The 20,533-nt window shown below is 32.0% G+C and overlaps 1 protein-coding gene across 1 annotated transcript in view; it reads right to left on the bottom strand.

The window, feature by feature from the left end:
• Positions 1–448: 448 nt before the first annotated feature.
• LOC114332509 (uncharacterized) overlaps positions 449–20,533 on the bottom strand; it is a 753,248-nt gene continuing 733,163 nt past the window's right edge. The window contains exons 3-4 of the mRNA XM_050650253.1: positions 15,823–15,910; positions 449–13,794 (exon numbers count right to left, since the gene is read on the bottom strand). Of these exons, the coding sequence (XP_050506210.1) occupies positions 13,644–13,794; positions 15,823–15,910 (239 nt within the window). The 3' untranslated portion in view covers positions 449–13,643. The remainder of the gene's footprint in view (positions 13,795–15,822; positions 15,911–20,533) is intronic.

The raw sequence follows: 20,533 nt of genomic DNA, 5'->3' as shown, positions 1-20,533 counted from the left end.
CTAATATTTCTCCTTATTCGCAGTTGTTCTTGTTTTGAAACGGCCATGTATTTTGTTTGACCGATTTTTGATTTTAGACCGATATTTAGCAGCTTCTTCAAAGGTCTAGAAAATATTCTTATATCTAATAAATATTGATTGTGCTACTGCACCTACTGCGAAGGCTAGTACGATTTTTGCTCCCCGAGCAGCTGCCTGGTTTAATTTTTTGATAAAAAAAATACCCAACTGTTTACCAAAGAAAAAACTAGTTTAACTTGCCCTTGACTTTGACTTGAATAAAATCTACAAACGACATAAGAATGATTTAGTAAGAACTTCATTGCTCCTTTGATGTACCTAATACAATCAGCAAATAAAATATATTCCTCTGATTTTATTTCATTCACAAAAACTTCGTTCCCTTCAATTTGTCTACGGGAGCACTAAAAGAAAAAAAAAACGAATAAATTGGATATACTTTTTATTCACATAAAGAAAAAATATCTTGGATACTAATCTACTTCTCAAGTTGACAATATTAAAAAATATTTGATTTTGATATACAGGGTGATTTATTAGTACTAAGATGTATATTTTACTCATTTATCTAAGAAATATAAAACATATCATATAAAGCAGTTCATTAATACCAATGTATACACATCAGAATATTTCTGAAATATGTAGAGTGATTCATATACATAGGTCTTGGGCCCACCATTAAAAAAATATATTATCTTCCTCATGAAACTTTTTTTATTGAGTTAGGCATTCATGTCGAGTCGGACAACTTTTCTATTTAGGAAATATTTTTGGGGAGGGGAGCGTTTCGTAAATATAAAGGTTTCTAAACTTTGGCGTGTCCGACCACTGGAGCACCCATAAAAATTTGTCGGACAATGTTACCAGTAAATTGTAATAGTTATTTATGAAACAGTTCGTGAAGTATGCTTTTTGCGAACGCATGCGATGTTTAGAGCACAAGCGTTTAGAGCGTTTAAAGCACAGCGGAGCGAATGCTATACATCGCGTAAGTTCGCAAAAAGTACTTCACGCACAGTTTCATACAATATTTTATCTACGATAAACAAATTAAAAAAACTGTAACTTTTCGTCACTGGAATTTATTTCTATTCTACAATTTTTAGACCTTTAACATTTAAAAATTCTACTTCTTTCAAACCACAAAACTGTCAAATCTTTTGTTTATTGCTCAAATGTCATCACCATGACAACGCGAGTTAAGGATATTTGATTATAACGACAGAGACAGACTATTTTTAATTCAGATATACTTTCCAGTTTACCTCACCTTTCCAGTAGTGTACGTCAACTATGTCAACTTAACAAGAAAAGTTAGGTGTTAGGTTATGTAGAGATGTTGGTGGTGGACATATACAGCATATTGTTTGATTTTATTTACTATTGTTACTTATAATTTTGTTAATTCTTTTTACTTTTGATTAAAGTTCTGTGTTATAGGTTTTGACTGATTTTTTATGTTTTATAATGTTAATCAAAATTAATTGAAAAACCAATGATATAAATTCAGATTAAAACAAGACATACGTAATTTTTTTTGCACGGCTAGCTTTGATCCCAATAATTGTGGATCGCTCGTTATGAAAGTGTGCCAAAAAATAGTGCGAAAAAGCAAACCCCATTTAAAATACATTATTACTTCACGCACACTTTAAATCCTCCACGCACTGCTATCTATATTGAAAGTTTTTACAAACTAAAAACTTATGCATAATATGAGATAGAGTAGATAAATATTTTTATCAAACAATTCTGCAAAAATCAGCTGTGAGGGTACAAATTTTATGACTCTTTATGATGCGGGCTGCCCTCTATGTGGGGCGCACTATGGTGTGATAAATGATGATTTTTTTTGCAGGATTGTTTAATAAAAATACTTAAAATTTACTGGTAATACTGTCCGACAAATTTTTAAGGGCACTCGAGTTGTCGGACGCACCAAAGTCTAGAAACGTCTATATTTACGAAACGCCCCACTCCTGAAAATATTCCGGAATAGAAAAGTTGTATGACTCGACAAGGTTAACTGACTATGAGGGAAGTAATACATTTTTTAATGGTGGTCCCAAGAACTAATAGTGTCAGAATAGACAAATAATATTTAATAATTCTATAAATTAAAGAAAAATCAACCGATGTAATCTGCCTATTACATAATCAAAAAATATATCTGAAACTAGAGAACAGAATGAGTGCACAGCAGCTCTGCCGTCCTTAGGAAAAACACCGTATATGCAAAAATTATGAAAATTGAGTTAGGAGCGAAAATTTTATCCAGAGGGTTTATATTACATGATTATTTAAGAAAAGTACAGTATTTACAACCCCAACTATATATTCTAAAAGAAATACTAAACCTAGCATCTACAAAAACATGCGTGGAACTAAGGAAAAACCCCGCAACTATAACATTACTTAGGTAAAACCCCGCATATACTTGTCGGAGTCTGCAGTTACTGTATTTATTTTAAGCAATACCCAATTGCGGTGTTTTTGCTACGTAATTGGCGCGGTTTATCAATTTATTTAGTTTTTTCTCAACTTGTGTATGGTGCGGTTGTTAGTTTGTGTCTGCAAAATTTATTAAGAAACAACGTAAAATTTTTAATGTTGAAAAGCAAGTAGGGTAAGTAGCCAAGATTAAAAAAAATTGGCCTAAATACTTTTTTCAAGTTATTTGTAGGTACATAAGTTAAAAAAATTTAAGATGTTTTAGTCATATTCATTGAATTTATGTTTATTTTTGTAAAACGACATAGTAATTTAATTCACCGAAAGTACTCTTTTTTAAATGAGGGTGGTATGGTATTTAAAATCTGCGTGTATGTAAAACTAATAAACAATATTCTGTACAGGCAGATGTCTCACAGAAGTAAACTGTTAGTCATGTCCGCTGATAGCTTCTACCATCAGATGGAACTATCTTAAAAAAACTATGATTTTAATGATTTTATGACAGTTGTTGGAAATGCAAATTCAAAATAGGTTACAATAAAAACAATGTAGTATACAGATTTTTTTAAGTGGCAAGATTTTGCGTCACAAGCTAAAATTAAAAAAATGGAGCCACGTTCTTACTTTGCGAAAATAACAGAAATTGTTGCAAACCGGGGATCATTTTCTCTTAAGTACAAGTACACAAATAAATCCGATAGTATGTTTAAAATGAATTTTCTTCAAAATAAGGTTTTAAATAAAAAACTTCCCAGCCCTCAGGCATTTACATCTTCTTTTGGAGTATCAAAAAATAAAAAAGAAACCCTTATTTAAAATCTCAAAACCATAATGACTTCAAATAGGTTACAATTTTGACAAAACCTTGAGGAAGATAAGAATTAATAAAATAATTTCTTTGTATATTTATTCGGTATAATAAATGTGTTTTTTTTTATTAAATATGTAGATTTAATAAATTGTTCAAAAACTAATTTTGTTGTTTAATTATATTTTCTGTAACATTATGCTAAGAAAAAGCACCGCATATACATAATATCTGTAGATGCTGTAGTTTTACTTAGCAATTCCTAATATTACTTACAATTTTTTTCCCAGTATCTGCCATAATAGGCATAAAATTAGGATAAATTACTGCTCTTTTTTTAAAAAAGCACAGCTTATTTACAGACTTATTGATATACAGTAAAATTGTTTCTAACCGCATTGTTGTAACAATTTTAGCACCTTTTAAAAGTTTCAGATTCTTTGAAGTCCATTTACTCATTTTTATAAGTACTGCAGATACGATGGTTTTCCTTAGGAGGGCAGAGCAGTGGCTTGAAGCTGGCAAAAGTGCTCCGAAATACCCAACAGGAACTCAAAACGTGGAAAAGGTTAGAGACATTGTATTTAGAATGGAAAAGGAATATTTTGAACATAATTTCTTGAGAAAGTTGTAACTATCAATAGCCAATACTTTTATGCATTATTGGAAAAATTTAAATAGGACTTCAGTGAGAAACAGACCCATATTTATGCAGACGAAAAAAATAATGTTTCTTACAGATGCAGACAGTGCACGAGCTAACAAGACTATTATGACAGGGGCAAAAATCCATGATTAGAGCTTCTAATTATTGCTTATCATCCGGCTGATTCTCCTGATTTGGCCTCATCAGATTATTATGTATTTATTCCCAATTCTGAAGATATCATCATCATCAACCCATACGCGTCCACTGCTGGACATATGTCTCCCTTAGCTCTTTCCATCTGTCTCTGTTTTGTGCGTCTTGCATCCACTTTTGTGCAATTCCACTTTGGCGATTTTTTCGACAGCGTCTGTTGTTTTTGTTCCACGACGTATTTCTTCGTTTATGATTCGGTCTCTCAGGGATACACCCAAAATCTGGCGATCCCTAGCCCTCTGAGTTAGGCAAATGAATCTTGTTCACTACCTTTTTTGCGAGTGTTAATGTTTCGGCTTCATAAGTGAGTACAGGCAACACACACTGGTCAAAGATTTTCTTTTTCAGGCATATAGGTAAGTCTGATTTAAATACATAACTCAGTTTACCAAACGCTGCCCAGGCTAATCCTATGCGACAATCGTTATCGCTTCCCACAACTGAATTTCATGTCCCAAGTACTTATAAGATGCAGTCTGCTGAATATCCATTTCATCAACAACAATATTACGATTTAGCAGCAGATTAGTCATTATTTGCATCTTGTTGATGTTAATCTTTAGTCCGACCTCTAAGGAAAGTTGATATAATTTGTTCAACATTATTATTGCATCATCCATACGATTGGCTATAAGGACGATGTCATCTGCGAATCTCAAATGACTGAGCTTCTGTCCATTTATATTAATGCCATATTCGTTCAGATCTGCCTTCTTAAAAGTTTGTTCTAAAAGGGTTGTGAATAGCTTTGGTGAAACGGTGTCTCCTTACCGTACTCCTCGCTGTATACAGATTTTCTTTGTTTGTTGTTCAGATAGTCTTACGCTAGCCGTCTTTTAGTAGATATATTTGATCATGTTAGTGTAGCCATGGTCTGTTCGGCATTCTATCAATACTTTTAATATTTTCTGCTGGCTTATGGTATAGAATGCTTTCTCGTGTCCACGAATATCAGTGCCAATATTCAGTTATCAGTTTGTTGTATTCCACGAATATCAGTTTGTTGTATTCTGCAGACTTCTCTATCAGGTTTTTATTACCAGTAAGTGGTCGTCAGTGCTATGCTGCAGGTAAGGCACGTAAATAAAAAGTTTAGCTCCAACGAAAAGATAATTGATGAAACCAACACCTCTTTTGCGGAATCGTATTATTAAAAAAGATGTTTTCATTTCAAAGAGTTTTCTATCAAACCATCTAGTACACCTTTACATTTTTCTAATATATATTATTCTTATTATACCCCCAAAAAGAAAGTAGAATATAAAATTTGAATATCCAATTTTTAGCTGAAAAAGAAGTAGAAGTAAAAGAAGTCAAAATAAGCATAGATAACAGGAAAAGTATATAAATAACTGTCCATATTAGAACTATAACGCATAATAAATTCTGTCGTTCATAACTATAGGATGTACCCGAGTCATATTTTTGATGAAGAGTTGCTTCAATTTGCTATGAAGCAACTTGAACTTCGTAACTTGCTACTATTTTTAAAAAGAATGAAGGGATATAGAGTTTGATATGTAGAATAAGAGAACTATAGTGAGCCCTTCTAAGTTTACCTACATAATTTCAAATTGATTTCTAAATTCTACTTTTATAGATTATTTAATGCCATATCTCTTCTGGTAAATGAGTAATTTTTTTCTTAGCACCAATGGTCTACCTCTTACGTAATATTTACATCATATTTGGTTCCAAATGTTATAAACTTAATACAATATGATTATGCTTTGATTCACATATTTAGGGGTCCTTTAGCTACGTCTCTTTTGACAGTTCTCCAAAAACTTTTAGCTACCATGCAAATAAATTAATATACTTGATCTACCTTCTGACGTTTTTGTCGAAATTTTTTTAAACAATTTACTAAAATTTTTATATATTATAGCTACAAAAGTTCTTAATTACGCAAACATATTTTTATTCGTGATCTGAAATTAATAAGGTAAACCAAATATAATAAACTAGTTCAAAAACTATCTGATATGGCCTATTTTGCATGAATTACTGTATTTTTTTAATAAATCACTATTTAATTAAAATTAAAATTACAGATGGTATGACTAACGAAAACGTTGTAAGGTAGATACTTTCAAAAGATTAAATTCAGAATAAAAAAATGTAATCAGATATCAACCCTCCTTTACTCTTGGTTTTGTTTTATTTTGGCAAATTTTAGTTAGATGCATTCAGTTGATGGAACCGTTAGTAAATCCTGAAAATTACAGTGGAGTGTTACATATTATTTGATACTTATTCCATATAAATAATTATATCAGAAGTCACGCTTTACCGCTTAGTACCCATGTCTCTATCATTAAATGCCATGTATTTTTTACGTTATTATACCGAGTAGAGGCTTGGACAATTTCTGAAGCTTCTTAAGGAAAGCACCTTGGAGATGTGATGTTACATTGTGATGCATTTTAACAATTTCATGAGTGGATTGTGAGATTAATATTGAGGACGACCTATGTAGAATGGACAAGGAATGCGAGATTATTAACACAATCAAAGAGCCCAAATTAGATAATCTTGATCATGTCATCAGAAATGAGGGATACGGCTTGTTGTAACTCATTCTTCAGAGAAAGATATTTGGAAAGAGTAGAACGGGGAAAAGAAGAATATCTTGACTTCAAAACCTGGGAAAGTAGTCCATTACGTCTACAATCGAACTATTCCGACTAGCTTCAAGTAAATGTACGATAGCCTTGCAGTTCGTCAACATCCGGAATCGATATGCACTGTAAGAAGTAGTGTTGCCCAAAATCGGTCTTGGTCTTGCAGTCTTCGTCTTGTTCTTCCATTTTCGCAAGACCAAGACCAAGACCAATACCGCGTAACTTTAGCAAGACCAAGACCAAGACTTACCGTGCAAGACTTAAGCAAGAACAAGACTAAGCCTGCGAGACTCTTGCGTCTTGCAGTTAGAACTGAGGGTCGTTTTAGGGAGTATATAAGTTCGGCTATACTCTTAGATACTCTATGAGAAAAAAATTGCAACAAAAATTGGATTTATGCGCATTACGAACAATACCATAAACATACATAGCGAATCAAAATATCAATTAAAGGAACACTCGACACATTTGACATGTAGTCAGAGGTCATTATTATAATGTAAAAATAAAATTTTTAAGTAAATTCTTTCTCAGCAGCGGATTTTTTGCTGTGAAATCAATTGTTCTGGTTTGGAGAATAGTCGTCTACTAATCATATTCATATAACACAACATTCCTGCGTTACGACGCCTACAGTAATATCGAATATCGCAACCAAACTTTTTAAAAATATGTCACCTTAGCACTTATATAAATTTACATAAATATTTTTTCATTATTAGTTGTCTAGGAATCTAAACACCAGACATCTTATCAATATACATTATTATAGTAAGACTATTATGTATTGTTTCTGCTGACTGTGTCCTTTGTTATGAGGTCACTCGGCTAAACAAAATTTGCCGAAACAGCGCGGCTATTATTTCTTACAAGTATCATAACCAGACAAAAGTATAGAGATAATGCTGGATATCGTGTAAACATAATACCGAAATATTATTTTAACGATATTCACTTCTACAAGAAATTAACGCACCACCTAAAAAACGGGTCATTTTTAATGTCTAAAATTTCCTAAACCTGTTGTCCAATTTAAGTGATTTTTTAAAATATTTTGTCTTATTCTTTATAAATATTGCAGTAATAATAGATATTGTTGCTAGACAGGTCAATTATTATTGTCAGTGTATACCGGGTGTACCAGTTAAACTGTGTTTTTTCTCACTCTGTGGAATATTCTAGCATTATGCTAACTTATTATTCTAGCATGAAATAGCATATTGAAATTTAAGCCCAACTATAGCCTCATATTTTCTTAACATTATGTTTTTTTATTCATTCACTTATATTGGATAATAAAGAAAGTTAGGTACTTTTTTAACTAACCTTGTTTTTCATCAATATATACCAAACTTTAATGGGTAATTCTGTACGAAAAAGTAATGACAGTTTGCTTCATAAACGTTTATTTATAAATGCTTTGTTTATCAAATGGGGGGGGGGGGGTTGAAATTTTTCTTACAAACTGACCATTTATTTATTGCTCTAAAACCGGTTGAGATATGCAAATGAACTTTTGTGGGTTTTAAGAGGTAGTTTTAACTTCAGTTAGTTAGAACATAGGCAGGGATCACTTAGATCGTGGGTTTAAACCCCACCCGGTGTCAGTTGTTTAGATATTTATTAATTTGGCTAGTCTTTACTATGGCTATAATATTCAAGCTTAAAATGTACCTCTTTGTTACGTTGTTCTAAGATATACAATAGGCTAATGGGCAACTGCGAGACTTGCAAGACTTTTGCTGCAAGACCAAGACCAAGACCAAGACTGGGAGCGCAATACCAAGACCAAGACCAGGTGTACTGGCGCAAGACCAAGACTGTCTTAGTCTCGTCTTGGTCTTGCATTTGGGCTAGTAAGAAGATCTTTGTTGTCTGGTGTCGTATCGCTTATTACATTGGATCCTGCGGTAAGTGAGTTAAAGAAGCGCCGTTGCCAATATAAAATATGCTTCCTGTGTCAACCGTTTTAAAGATAAACATTAAATCCTATGGGGTCCTTAATAACAGCTGACAAAGATGTCACTGAAGAAATAAAAGACAGAATAAAAGTCAATCGGCAAATCGCTGTCTGTTCGCACTGGATAAGCTTATAAAATCAAAAAATCTTACAAGAAGTTCAAATTTCAAAATCTATAAATCCATCGTCAGACCTCTACTAACATATGGATGCGAAACGTGGACCATGACCAAAGCAAGCGAAGAAAAGCTCACACGTTTTGAATGAAAAATTTTCGGACCTTACCACGACATCACCACAAACCAGTATAGGATCAGAACCAACTTCTAATTAAAAGAACTCTACAATGACACCGATATTGTCCAAGAAATTAAATCACAGCGACTAAGATGAGCAGGCCACGTGCACAGACTTCATAACGAGAGACTTGTAAGACTGGTATTGGATGAGATTCCTACAGGCAAAAGACCACTCGGACGTCCCGGAATGCGATGGAGAGATAACATCCAAGCAGATCTCCGAAAAATGAACATTCCATTTGACCCTAGGTGGATAGAAGACCGAAAATATTGGAAAAAGTTGTACAGTCAGCCAAGACCCACCCAAGGTTGGAGCGCTACGTGCTGATGATTAAATCCAATGGCGTTTACTCTTTAGAATGCAGTGGATGTTGTAACGAGGTCGTTGCGTCGTTGTTGCTCCAGGTAACTATCAGTCGAAGAAAAAGAGTTCGCTTTTTAAAACATTTTTATTTGGAATCGAAATAAACAGAAGATAAGATAATTAGCCTTAATTACTCATTAAGTTCGTTAACAAAATATATTTATAATTTCTACGCATCGAGCTTACTGTTCGGGCCGATGTGACGATATTTTTGTACATGAATGAATAATTTTGACTATCGCGCGAAATAGGAATTGCTTTTATTAATACGACATGAATGTATAAGGAAAGGGGAGAAAGGAGATCCCGCTCACCTCGCCGGATTAAAAAGACATTTAAAAGATATACGATCACCGCTTATAAGGATAGGTAAAAGGATAGGTAAGAAGCAAACTGTCGGATTCGCTCAGCTCGCCAAAACTACAGCGGAAAATAATCGGGAAATACTACCTACATAAACTCAACTCTTGTACCTCGCTGTTGTCTATTATTCTTCAATCAACGCTCCAAGAATAATAATAATCAATTAGGCTATTCGATCCGATTTTTATATCGTTTGAAACAGTACAAAAACGTGTTTTACTTAATTCATTGGCGTACTCTAGACGATAAAATTATACTATCAACACAATGTTCTTAAATCGCTAGATACATTTATCAATTATTTTGTAAAACGACATCACGAACTAAACGTTTTAATTCAATTATTTAAACAAATATTTTACAAAATCACACAAAACCGCAAAATTCACCACCGAAAATACTATTCTACTATATAGCTACATTAAGCATTTTGGTAAACATTCATTTAAATTTACAATGTATTTCAAAACCGTGGATTTAATTATTATTAACGAGGCATTGAGTATATAATATAATTAACATTAGTATTTGGTTCGCATACAACTTCGTTTTATTCTATTATTTTACGAAGCAATTATATTTGATAGTACGAATAGAACTAACTAACCCAATTGAAGCTGGCAATGGGAGAAGACAGGGAGATTCCGTAAGTCTTCTATTGTTGAACCTAACTAACAAACTCTCTAAGAACTAACAAACGATACCAAATGGGAGAAAAACAACTTAAAATAATCTGCTATGCAAACGATGCAATACCAAACTCTCAAAGTAAAGATGATTTACAACGTATGTTGCACCAATATAATGTAACCGCCAGAAAATTTAACATGTTAATTTTTCCAAAAAAGAAAAAATGTATGGTTATAACAACAAATTCAATAAATCAAAAATGAATAACCACTTTCAATTTCGTTGCAAAACGAAAATACAGCCGCACCATATTCTAGTCCAATCAGAGAGTGCAGCAAGCACCTCTACCGGTTTCGAAACTTATTAGTCTCTCATCAGGAGGCACATATGCTGCTCTCTCTGATCCAACCAAAACAAATCCCGGCGTGCAGTCACGGATTGCAACGAACGAAATAGCAAAAAGACTAAGTTTTCAATCTAATGACATATAAAACAACATAATGGCATATAAAAATAACAAATTCAATAAAATTTAAATTAGAGCTGGAGGGTCAGATAATATAATAAGTGATGGAGTTTAAATATCTAGGCATCACACTACCTATATATAAGTGTAACTACGAAAAGCTTGAAACAGAAGTGGAAGATCAAGTGAATAGAGCAAACAGAACCGCAGGTTACTTGAATGAAACAATATGGAGAAATAAAAATATTGAAAAAGAAATGAAAGTAGTAAGTACGGAGAGATATGGCTCCCCAATAGAAAGACAATTATTGACAAGGCCACGAAAACGATGGAACGACAACTTATTGGAGGCACATTGAAGAAACAGACAGACTTATGTCTACACAAAAAAAAGAAGAAGAAGAAGAAGACTAGAACTAGTTTGGAATTTTTTCGTGTAGGTCTTCAATGTTTGTTATTTTCAAGGGCGGTTTATCAGAAAAGTTTTGAAAACTGGTCTTATTCTTGCAGCACACTTTATGCCAAACTTGGATAAGTCTTGTTTCGCGTGTTTTCCATTTCAAACGTAGAATATTACTTGGCTTGTACTACTCTCCGAAGAACTGTCTTCGAAGAAAGTCGTTCTAAGATAGTTTGCTTCCAAAGCTGTTTGTAGCATCTCAGATCCGTAAAAAAATCACAAATCGTTGAATAATTATTTCGTTATTTACATTTCGGGAATATCTTTTGATTTTACTTGTATATTTATTCCCCAAAAAATTCTTGACAACTAAAATTGTTACGCAACATAGGGAGTAAAAGTAAAAGTGACGTCATGGTATGTCATTGATGAAATAACTTATTGACGCTGTCTACAATATTCTACTATCTATTACGTAAGTACCTATCTATACATTTTAACGTTTATTTATAAAACACCCCGTATTTTGCACAATGGAAAAAACAGTAACAAATTAACAGTTAAAACAGATTTAACAATGTATACATTAAAAATTTGACTTAGGTATATTTGACAGTTGACAGTTCTGCTCTACCTACTTGTTAGTTTTAGTTTTCTAAATTGTGTTAGTTAATTAAATAAATAAATTATTAGTAGTAAAAGTTGTTTTGACCTACGAAGCATGTCTGCTTGTCCTGTCCCTTACCTAGCTATCCTATTAGCATAAGTTGGACGTATAAACATGTTATCAACGAACTGGCAACGCATCCCTTGTAACGGCATGTAAGTGGATCAAAATGATATTATTTACTATTTTTTGAATTTTGAAAACCTTTTAAAAGATTTTTAATAGTTTTTAATGATTTATAAATTTTACTCGTTCAACAAATAGTCATAAACCGCATGCATCCATGTGCGTATACATGCTTATGAGTATCTGTTTCTCATATGTGTGCATTGTTTGTTGTTCTGAAATGTCAACAGTTGCATATATATTTTTCCAAATTTTGGCTTTCTATTAGCATTTGTACAACCAGATAATGTTCTAACTCTGGCTTTCTTTAATTGTAGCATTTAACTACTTGTAGCGCCGACCTGAAGATGATCTGAATAGTGTAGAGATCGAAACCGGTCGTCAAAGTATTATTAAATGATTGTGAGTAAGTCTGTGTTTCATTACTACTTTTAATATGGACTCACATATGCAACCCATTCAATATTTAAATAAATTATTATTTAAAAATGAAAAAATGTCTTGTTATTTGAGAAAGGTCGAAAAATCACATGTATAACATAACATGGGAGTAAATTGCATTTTCCTCCCTTGAATGATTGCTGCCCTCCGCTACGCGTCGGGCCGTAAACTTCATTCTCGGGAGGAAAAGTAGCTCTTTCCTCCCTTGTTATACAAATAGCTATTACATAACTTTTTTTCAGACAAATGTTAAAACAAAAACACCTAAATTATTTCAGAAATTGATGCTAACGTTTTACCATAATAATTGTAAATAAATAGAATCCGTGTTAAAATTTTGACGTTCTGTAAGCAACAAATAAGTATCTTAAGATTCATAAAAACAATTTTAATATGAGTTTTAAGATTTATATTTGATTTTTGTTTTAAATAGTTTATTTCTTATGTACTTATAGACGTGCACTTTTCTACCTGTTACTCTGTGACTCCACGACCTGGTAGATACTTTCAATGCTTATTTCACTGACAAAATACAGCGATATAGATTTTTAAAATTCATAAAGGTTTTCGAACTGAATACATTTAACAAATGAATTTGCCTTTATTTGTAATATTGGGAGTTATGCAAATCAGTCTATGTTCTAGTTTCTGCCGCTATTATAACTCCTATTATTATAGCTATCAAAAACAATGTACAATAATGATATAAATTATCAGTGATGAGCACTCTAATAACTGGCAAAATAGCGCAAAAGATGGAAAACACATTAAGTTGTGAGATAAAAAAAATGAGACTAGTGGAGGTGGGAGATTTATCGATAAAAACCTATAAATTTACATTTTAGAATTGTTTTCCACCTTTAGACCTATCGGACGAGTTTGGCAACTGCCACAGTGACAGTTTTAGTTGACATACTCCTCTGATACGTCTAAAGGTGGAAAACGATAAATAGAATGTAAGTTTATAGGTGTTTATCGCTAAATCTCCCACCTCCACTAGTTTAATCTCTTTTTATCTCACAACTTAATATGTTTTCCATCTTTTGCGTTATTTTGCCGATTAGCGCACTCATGACTGTATTATATCGTGTACAAACCCAAACAAATTTATAAATTCAAGTTTTGGAGAACAGAGACTGGGGTATATTAAGAAGTTTAAATAAGTCTTTCACATTCTTCACTAACTGACTCGTCGTCTTCTTCTGTATCTGTTAGATAATCGTCTTCGTCGGACCAATGCTCGAACTCGTCCTTATGGTGTTCTAAAGACATCAGAGATGGAAAGATACTGTCGCATGCTGAGCACCTACAAAATAATTGTACGTTAGACAACATTTTCTGGAACATAAAAATAAATAAAATTGTTAGTAGTTTTGCACTGATTATAGTATATTGTACAACAAGTGAGAAAAAATATATATTTCTCACGAGCGCAGAACACGAGGCGAGTGCCGCAAATCAAGCGAGTGTTGTACACTGTAGGTACTTTTTCTATGGATGCGGTTTTGTCAAGAGTTCAAACTTCAAAATTAAATAATTTAGGTGCTTTTAGGTATATTATATGCATAAAATGAAATAAAATACATAATATACATGTAGGTATTTAATATTCTTAAAATTTATATACCTTATTTCTTAAAATTGTAATTAACAGTTATTTTTAAACAGTTTTGAAAGGTAATTCCTGGTAAGTTTTCCTTTAACACATTTATTTTACAACATTAATTGTGTTTGTATTGTGCATGTTACCATGGAAACGGTGATCATAGTATGAAAGACCGTAGAAGAAGACGTGAGCAAAAATATTTCTCACTGCAATGGCCGACTTTTCTTACTGTGTGAGTAATTGTTCGTTTTGAATGTATGTAAGTAGTGAGAGAAGTTACATATTGTATAGCATCCATAGAAAAATATACATTTTTAATTTTAAAATATATTTAGAAAAGTAGAGACAGGTGAGGGACTAGTACTAATAGCATTCGTAGACTTGAAATCTACATTTGACGCTAAGATAGGAAAATATTTATTTAAATTTTTAAAAAACTAAAAATTTGATAGTCCAGGAGGAATCTCTTTTGAATTGGACAATTTCCATAAAAGTCTATTTATTTGCTGGAATCACTTCATGATGTATAATATCGTATCAATAATCACGCTATCCGCCAGACGCAAAGCTTGTGCTTAATTTTTTATTCAACAAAATCTGAAAAACATCATTTTTGCTCCCATATTTTTGTGTGTAACCCAAGAAATATTGCTCTACGTTTCGTTTTTCAATTTTTCCTGTTAGACAAAAATTTATTGAGATTTGGTGTTTCTAAATTTGCATACATTCGTGATCAGTAACTCGTTCAACCCTTTTAACTACATCCCTTTCAATAATAAGGTCTTTGAACCGATGAAACTTACAGATCATATAAACAATATATACACGAGTCAAGAAACTTGTGAAGTCGTAACGATTAAGTTCATTTAAGATACTAATTAGGGGGTGATTTTCTCGATTTTTTTACCAAAACCAAAAGGGACTAATTTTATTTTGAGCGTAACTTGTTTAATTTTGATGCTAGATTTTTTTTTATAAAACAAAAATGAAGCTTTTTTTAAACACTTTAAATAAGTTGTAATGAGTTTTCCCCGAAATGTGCTTTATTTTTGGTTATTTCACGTTAAAGTATTCCATTTGGAATTTGACGAATATGAACCTATTTTTCATTAGCTATAACTCTACTTCTACTAGGTGTAGAGACGTGATATATACACCATTTTTTTTTTAATTTTTTACACGCTATATTTTTGCTAAGAATGTTTTTTTGACAAAATACTTACTATTTAAGTTATTTGCGAAAAACCGTCTAAAAGCGTGGTTATTTTGTTGAAAAAATGAACATATTTACTGCTAAATAACTCAAAAAGTATTGACTTAGTGAAAAAACTCTATAGAGGAAAAGTTACTTAAAATTAGCCAGTTTATCGATTTCCTGACTTTCTTTAGACGAATATTTTTTCACCCCCCAAGAGGGGGTGAAAACCACCCCCAGGGCAAAAGCACATATCGGCACAATATCACTTTTTTTCTTTGACTTGTTGGCTATGTGTATGCCAAATTTCATGTCAATCCAAGCGGTTCTTTAAAATTTAGAGGTTTTGCAATATTTTACCGTTAAAGAACGTACTAATAAAAAAACTAAAATACACAGATACAGAATGAATAGTAGGCTTGTCTTCTAATAGTTTCGCTGAAGAATGCAGAGAAAAATCAATTTTTTGTAATACGTATAGAATCTAAAGGACTTGGAGATGAAGATTTTTAATATTAAACTACGATACTTACCCAAAATGCCTCTTCTTTTGTTTATGTGACGATAACTGTTTTGGACAGGCAAACATTCGATCGCATACGTTACAAGTTAGGGCTTCTTCTGAAACAAAGAGTCAACATAAAAGTAATACGATAAGATATAATATAGGTACTATAATATAAAAAAATATGGAAAATTTCGATAATTTTGTCAGATTCAGATTATTTATATGTAGTATGATTAGTGTGACCAACTCCTATTCAGTCAAATTCGGGACACGGCTGAAAAAAATACTTGAAATCCGGGACTTTTCAATGAAAATCGGGCTTTTTTTTAATATAGAACTTTTATAATATCATCATTTTATCTATTAAACATTTTTATGTTGACATTGATAATTTTAATGAGGTTAAGCCACAATAATTGGTTGTAATGATAATGGCGATAATTAAAATACAGAAACGAAAAAAAGTTCACAGTTTGAGGTTTTGGAGAACTATAATACCAAATACCACAATATGCAGCATTTTGGATGTGGTATTAATATTCTTCTTCTTCTTCAGACTTCAGAAATCCAACTTTGGACATAGACCTCCCCCAATTCAATCCAGTGTTGTCTATTTTGCGCCACGTTTTTCCAGTTGTGTTCTTTAAAGTTCTTTATGTCATCAGCCCATCTTATTTGTGGCCTTCTTTTCCTTCTTCTTCCTAACCACGGTCTCCATTGTTGTATTTTATGATTCCATCTTTTATTCTTCAGTCGGGCATTGTGTCCTGCGAAGCTCTATTTTAATTTGGCAGCATGTTCTCCTACGTCTTTTACTTCGGTTTTGTTTCTAATTCATTTATTTGTTTTTTTTATCTATAAGCCTCACCCCGAGCATTGACCTTAATATTACACTCTCGAAATTGTCGACTTTTTTTTCGTCCTACCAATTCAGTTTGATATGAATTCTTAGAAGAATATTCAAAATTTCAACATAGAATTTTACCAAAACATTGAAAATTCGGATGGCCCGGAAGCCTGGTCCGGGACGCCGGGACACGACTTCATAATTCGGGCCATGTCCCGGATTTTTCGGGCTAGTTGGTCACACTAAGTATGATACAATTGATCAAAAAAAAGGCACAACTCAGACATCCAAAGCGAAAGTTTTCCTCCAGCACCAAATTGTTCTATATGGCCCACATAATGCTCAGTAAAAAGTTAAACAATTTTGAGCGTCGGGTTTGGGAGGAAGGTGGGGGAGAAGTCGGTAAATTAGTAGTTTTTTAAGTTTTTCGTCAATATTTCTTAAACTATGCGGTTTAGAGTGAACAATGTTTTATCCAAAAATGTTCTACAATGAATTCTAAACAAAAAATGTCCTATGCATATTCTTTCTAAAATGAACGGTTCTAAAGTTACGGAGGTAGTATAGTATAATTATTGGTCCAAAAAAAATGTGTGTGTACTTTGTACGCACGTAAGAAGTTATACTTCTATTACATATTATGTGATTTTAACGAGATTGATATAATGTACTTTAAACACTTTATTTATATTTTATTTAAATACTAAATTAATTTTAATACTTACTACTTTCCAAAAACTTTTATTAAGACAATATCAAAGATTTAAAAAATAAAAGAATAAAACGCACACAAACACATTGAAAAATGCCACAAAGGAAAAATGATTTCTGAACGATAATAATTGTTAGCAAAAATTTTAAATACGCATTTTCTGAAAAAAAAAATATATAACAAATATACTTACAATCATAAAATGCATAAAAAAATAAAAACTTGCATCGAGATTCGAACCCGCGAATTTGGGGACGCTTTGATTCGTAATCGAAGCCTAGACTCACTCATCCAATTACACATTATTTGTCACGTGGAAAAATAGGGCAACTGAACGTTTCACTGCTTGACAGTTTTTCTGAATTTAATCAAATTATGTTAGTTTGATTTTTGTGGAAGAAAATATTCAATAACAAAACAGTAAGAAAACAATATATTAGATGAAGATTGGTAGAACTTTCGTTGGCAATCAAATTAAGTATGTAAATCAAAGCATTACATACCTACTAGATAAATAAATCTACGCCAAAAAATCATAATTTAAAATAAAATCGGACCTAATTTCGGATTTCTCTCTAAAATCCCCATTCTTGAGAAAATAAATTTATTCCAACCTAATCCAAATTCATAATTACAATATGATTATAATAAAAACTACTTGCCAAATTAGAATGAGTTTTCCTTGTCCAAAATAGTCCAAAAGTCCAAAAATATATATGAAAACTATTTAAAAGGGCAGTATGACTATTAACTAACTTTTGTTTGTTGTTTCTTTTCCCACAAATTTCAAAACGCAACAACCATAAATAATCAAACCACAGCTGTGCCACAGCCGACATATTGAATAATTTTTGACATGTCATTTGAACATCCAATCAGAACAAAGTTATAATGCGACTGCGCCCAGATTGAAGGTTTTAATCATATTAAAATTCACCCTCATATCGCGCCTAAAGAAGTATAACTTCAAAAAGGCCTATAATAATTGAAAGCAATGCTAGAATAAAAGTAATGGATACAGATGGCCCGAAATAGATAGTGCTCATTACATGGTCGTGACTAAGATACGGGAAGAAATAAAAAGGAATAAAAACCAAGTACACAAAAGGAAAAAAAAAGAGACGATAATAACGTTTAAGTGGAAAAACAAAAAAAAATGGCAAAATATTTAAAAAAAAATAAACGAAATGTTAGAACAATAAAAGAAAAAAAATGCAATAATGATGTAAACAACCTACGGCAACTATAAGGATCTACTACTGGAGGCAACTAAGGAAGACAACTAATTAAAAAGACTCAACAAAGAGACAGACAGCCTTTGTGGTCCAAAGAAATAAAACAGTAAGTAAAAGTAAAGAAAAAAGTATGGAAACTATCCGAAAGATAAAACAAAGGGAACTACAATAGGTACCCATAAAAATTAAAGAAAAATTAAAGAAAAATTAAAAAATATTTGCAACAGCAGCAAAGAAAGATAACTGGTAAAATTCGAAGATAAAATGGAAGAAAATAACAAACGTAACCAAAAGCTATTCTACAGAACACTGAAGACGATAAGAACATAAAAAAGCAAGATATATACAGCATTTAAGGTAAAAATGCAAAATTGATAAGAGAAACAAGACAAATAATAAAAAGATGGAAACAATACAAAAAAACTATTAACAGATATAAACCAAGACTATATTTATAATTAAGAAAATAATATATTAAAAGATAAACACAGAAAACTCAATAAAAGCATAATAGCTGGAAGAAGCAATAAAGATTTTGAAATATGTAAAAGTTACTGGGGAATCTCAACAGAAATTATGAAAAAAACATGGGAAAAATGGAGATCAAGTATTACTAAAAGTGAAAGTATTACCGGAACCTTGAAAAATGTCACTAATAGTACTTACCCATATACAAAAAAGAATAAAGAATAGAAAGCAAAGCTACCGAGGATTTAAGAAACCCTTCGAAAAAACAATAAACAACAATTTTTAGAATAATGACAGAGCACACACTAGACGAAGCACAAAGTGGATTTAAAAGTGGTAGAAATATACAGGATCATAATATTTACTTTAAAACATATAACACAAAAAGCTATGAAAGAGAAAAAGAAAATATACGTAGCATTTCTTAACCTAGAAAAAGCCTTCGATAAAGTACCAAGACCTATGGAAAATACTAAGAGAAAAAGGAATGAAAAACTAGCTTCTAAAGCCAGCCACTCATGGTACTGCGGTGTCGTTCGACAAGATGGTCGATAATATCAATTATGCAGTATTGCAGCAGATAGGCCAGACTCTCTGTGGTCAAATTGTACGATTTTGTTGGATTCATGGTCAAAGTTTTTGTCAATTAGTCGAATTCGACAAAGTTTAACGACGCCGTAGTATCGTGAGTAACCGGGTTAAGAGTGATACCAAAAATATACAATGAGAACAACAATGCCGTAATTAGTAATAATTCAACATCAGATGCGTTTACAATATAAATACTGGGAAGCATTTAGCCCAACACTATATTTATAATATATATATGAAAAAAATTATTAAGAAATGCACAAGAAGTAAAAAACTGAATGGGGCGGAAGGTAGTTTCCACAAAAAGTTAGCAATTAGTTGAAAACATGGCTAGAATATACCAACGTTTGATTTCCTCTACGTAAAGGAAATAAATGGCAGTGCAAATTATTAGATATTAGTCAGTTTAAGTTTTTTTAAGGCCATCGGTACATAATTCGCAAATATTTTACGGCTATCCCTACTTTTTCTGTCTTTACACGTCAAATTACGTGTAGTAAAATTCACACTGGTATGGATATGTATACATTACTAGAATGTCATTCTACTTGACAATATCATCATTAACTTTAAAGAGATGGCTTTTGAATGTTCTTGGATAACTGTTATTTTTATAATTGCAAAATATTAATTTAGTTAGTAAATATGATAATTTTATCACTAACTATGTATTTAGTGATTGTAATAATTTATATGTACAATAAAAACTCATACTCAATCGAGAAAAGAGGAAAAGTGTTCAAGTGATTTTTTAATAATATATTGTTACTATGGAACGCTTACAATTTTGAACTTCTTTAACAACAAAATACTTGATCACAGAATATATCCTGATGTATTCTCTGCTTGATCTTCCATAAATAATAAACAATAAATAACTTTT

This window comes from Diabrotica virgifera, chromosome 1, assembly GCF_917563875.1.
Source record: "Diabrotica virgifera virgifera chromosome 1, PGI_DIABVI_V3a".
In the NCBI taxonomy this organism is placed as follows: domain Eukaryota; kingdom Metazoa; phylum Arthropoda; class Insecta; order Coleoptera; family Chrysomelidae; genus Diabrotica; species Diabrotica virgifera.
The sequence above is the reverse complement of the archived record's forward strand: the minus strand, read 5'-3'. Positions and strand labels throughout refer to the sequence as shown.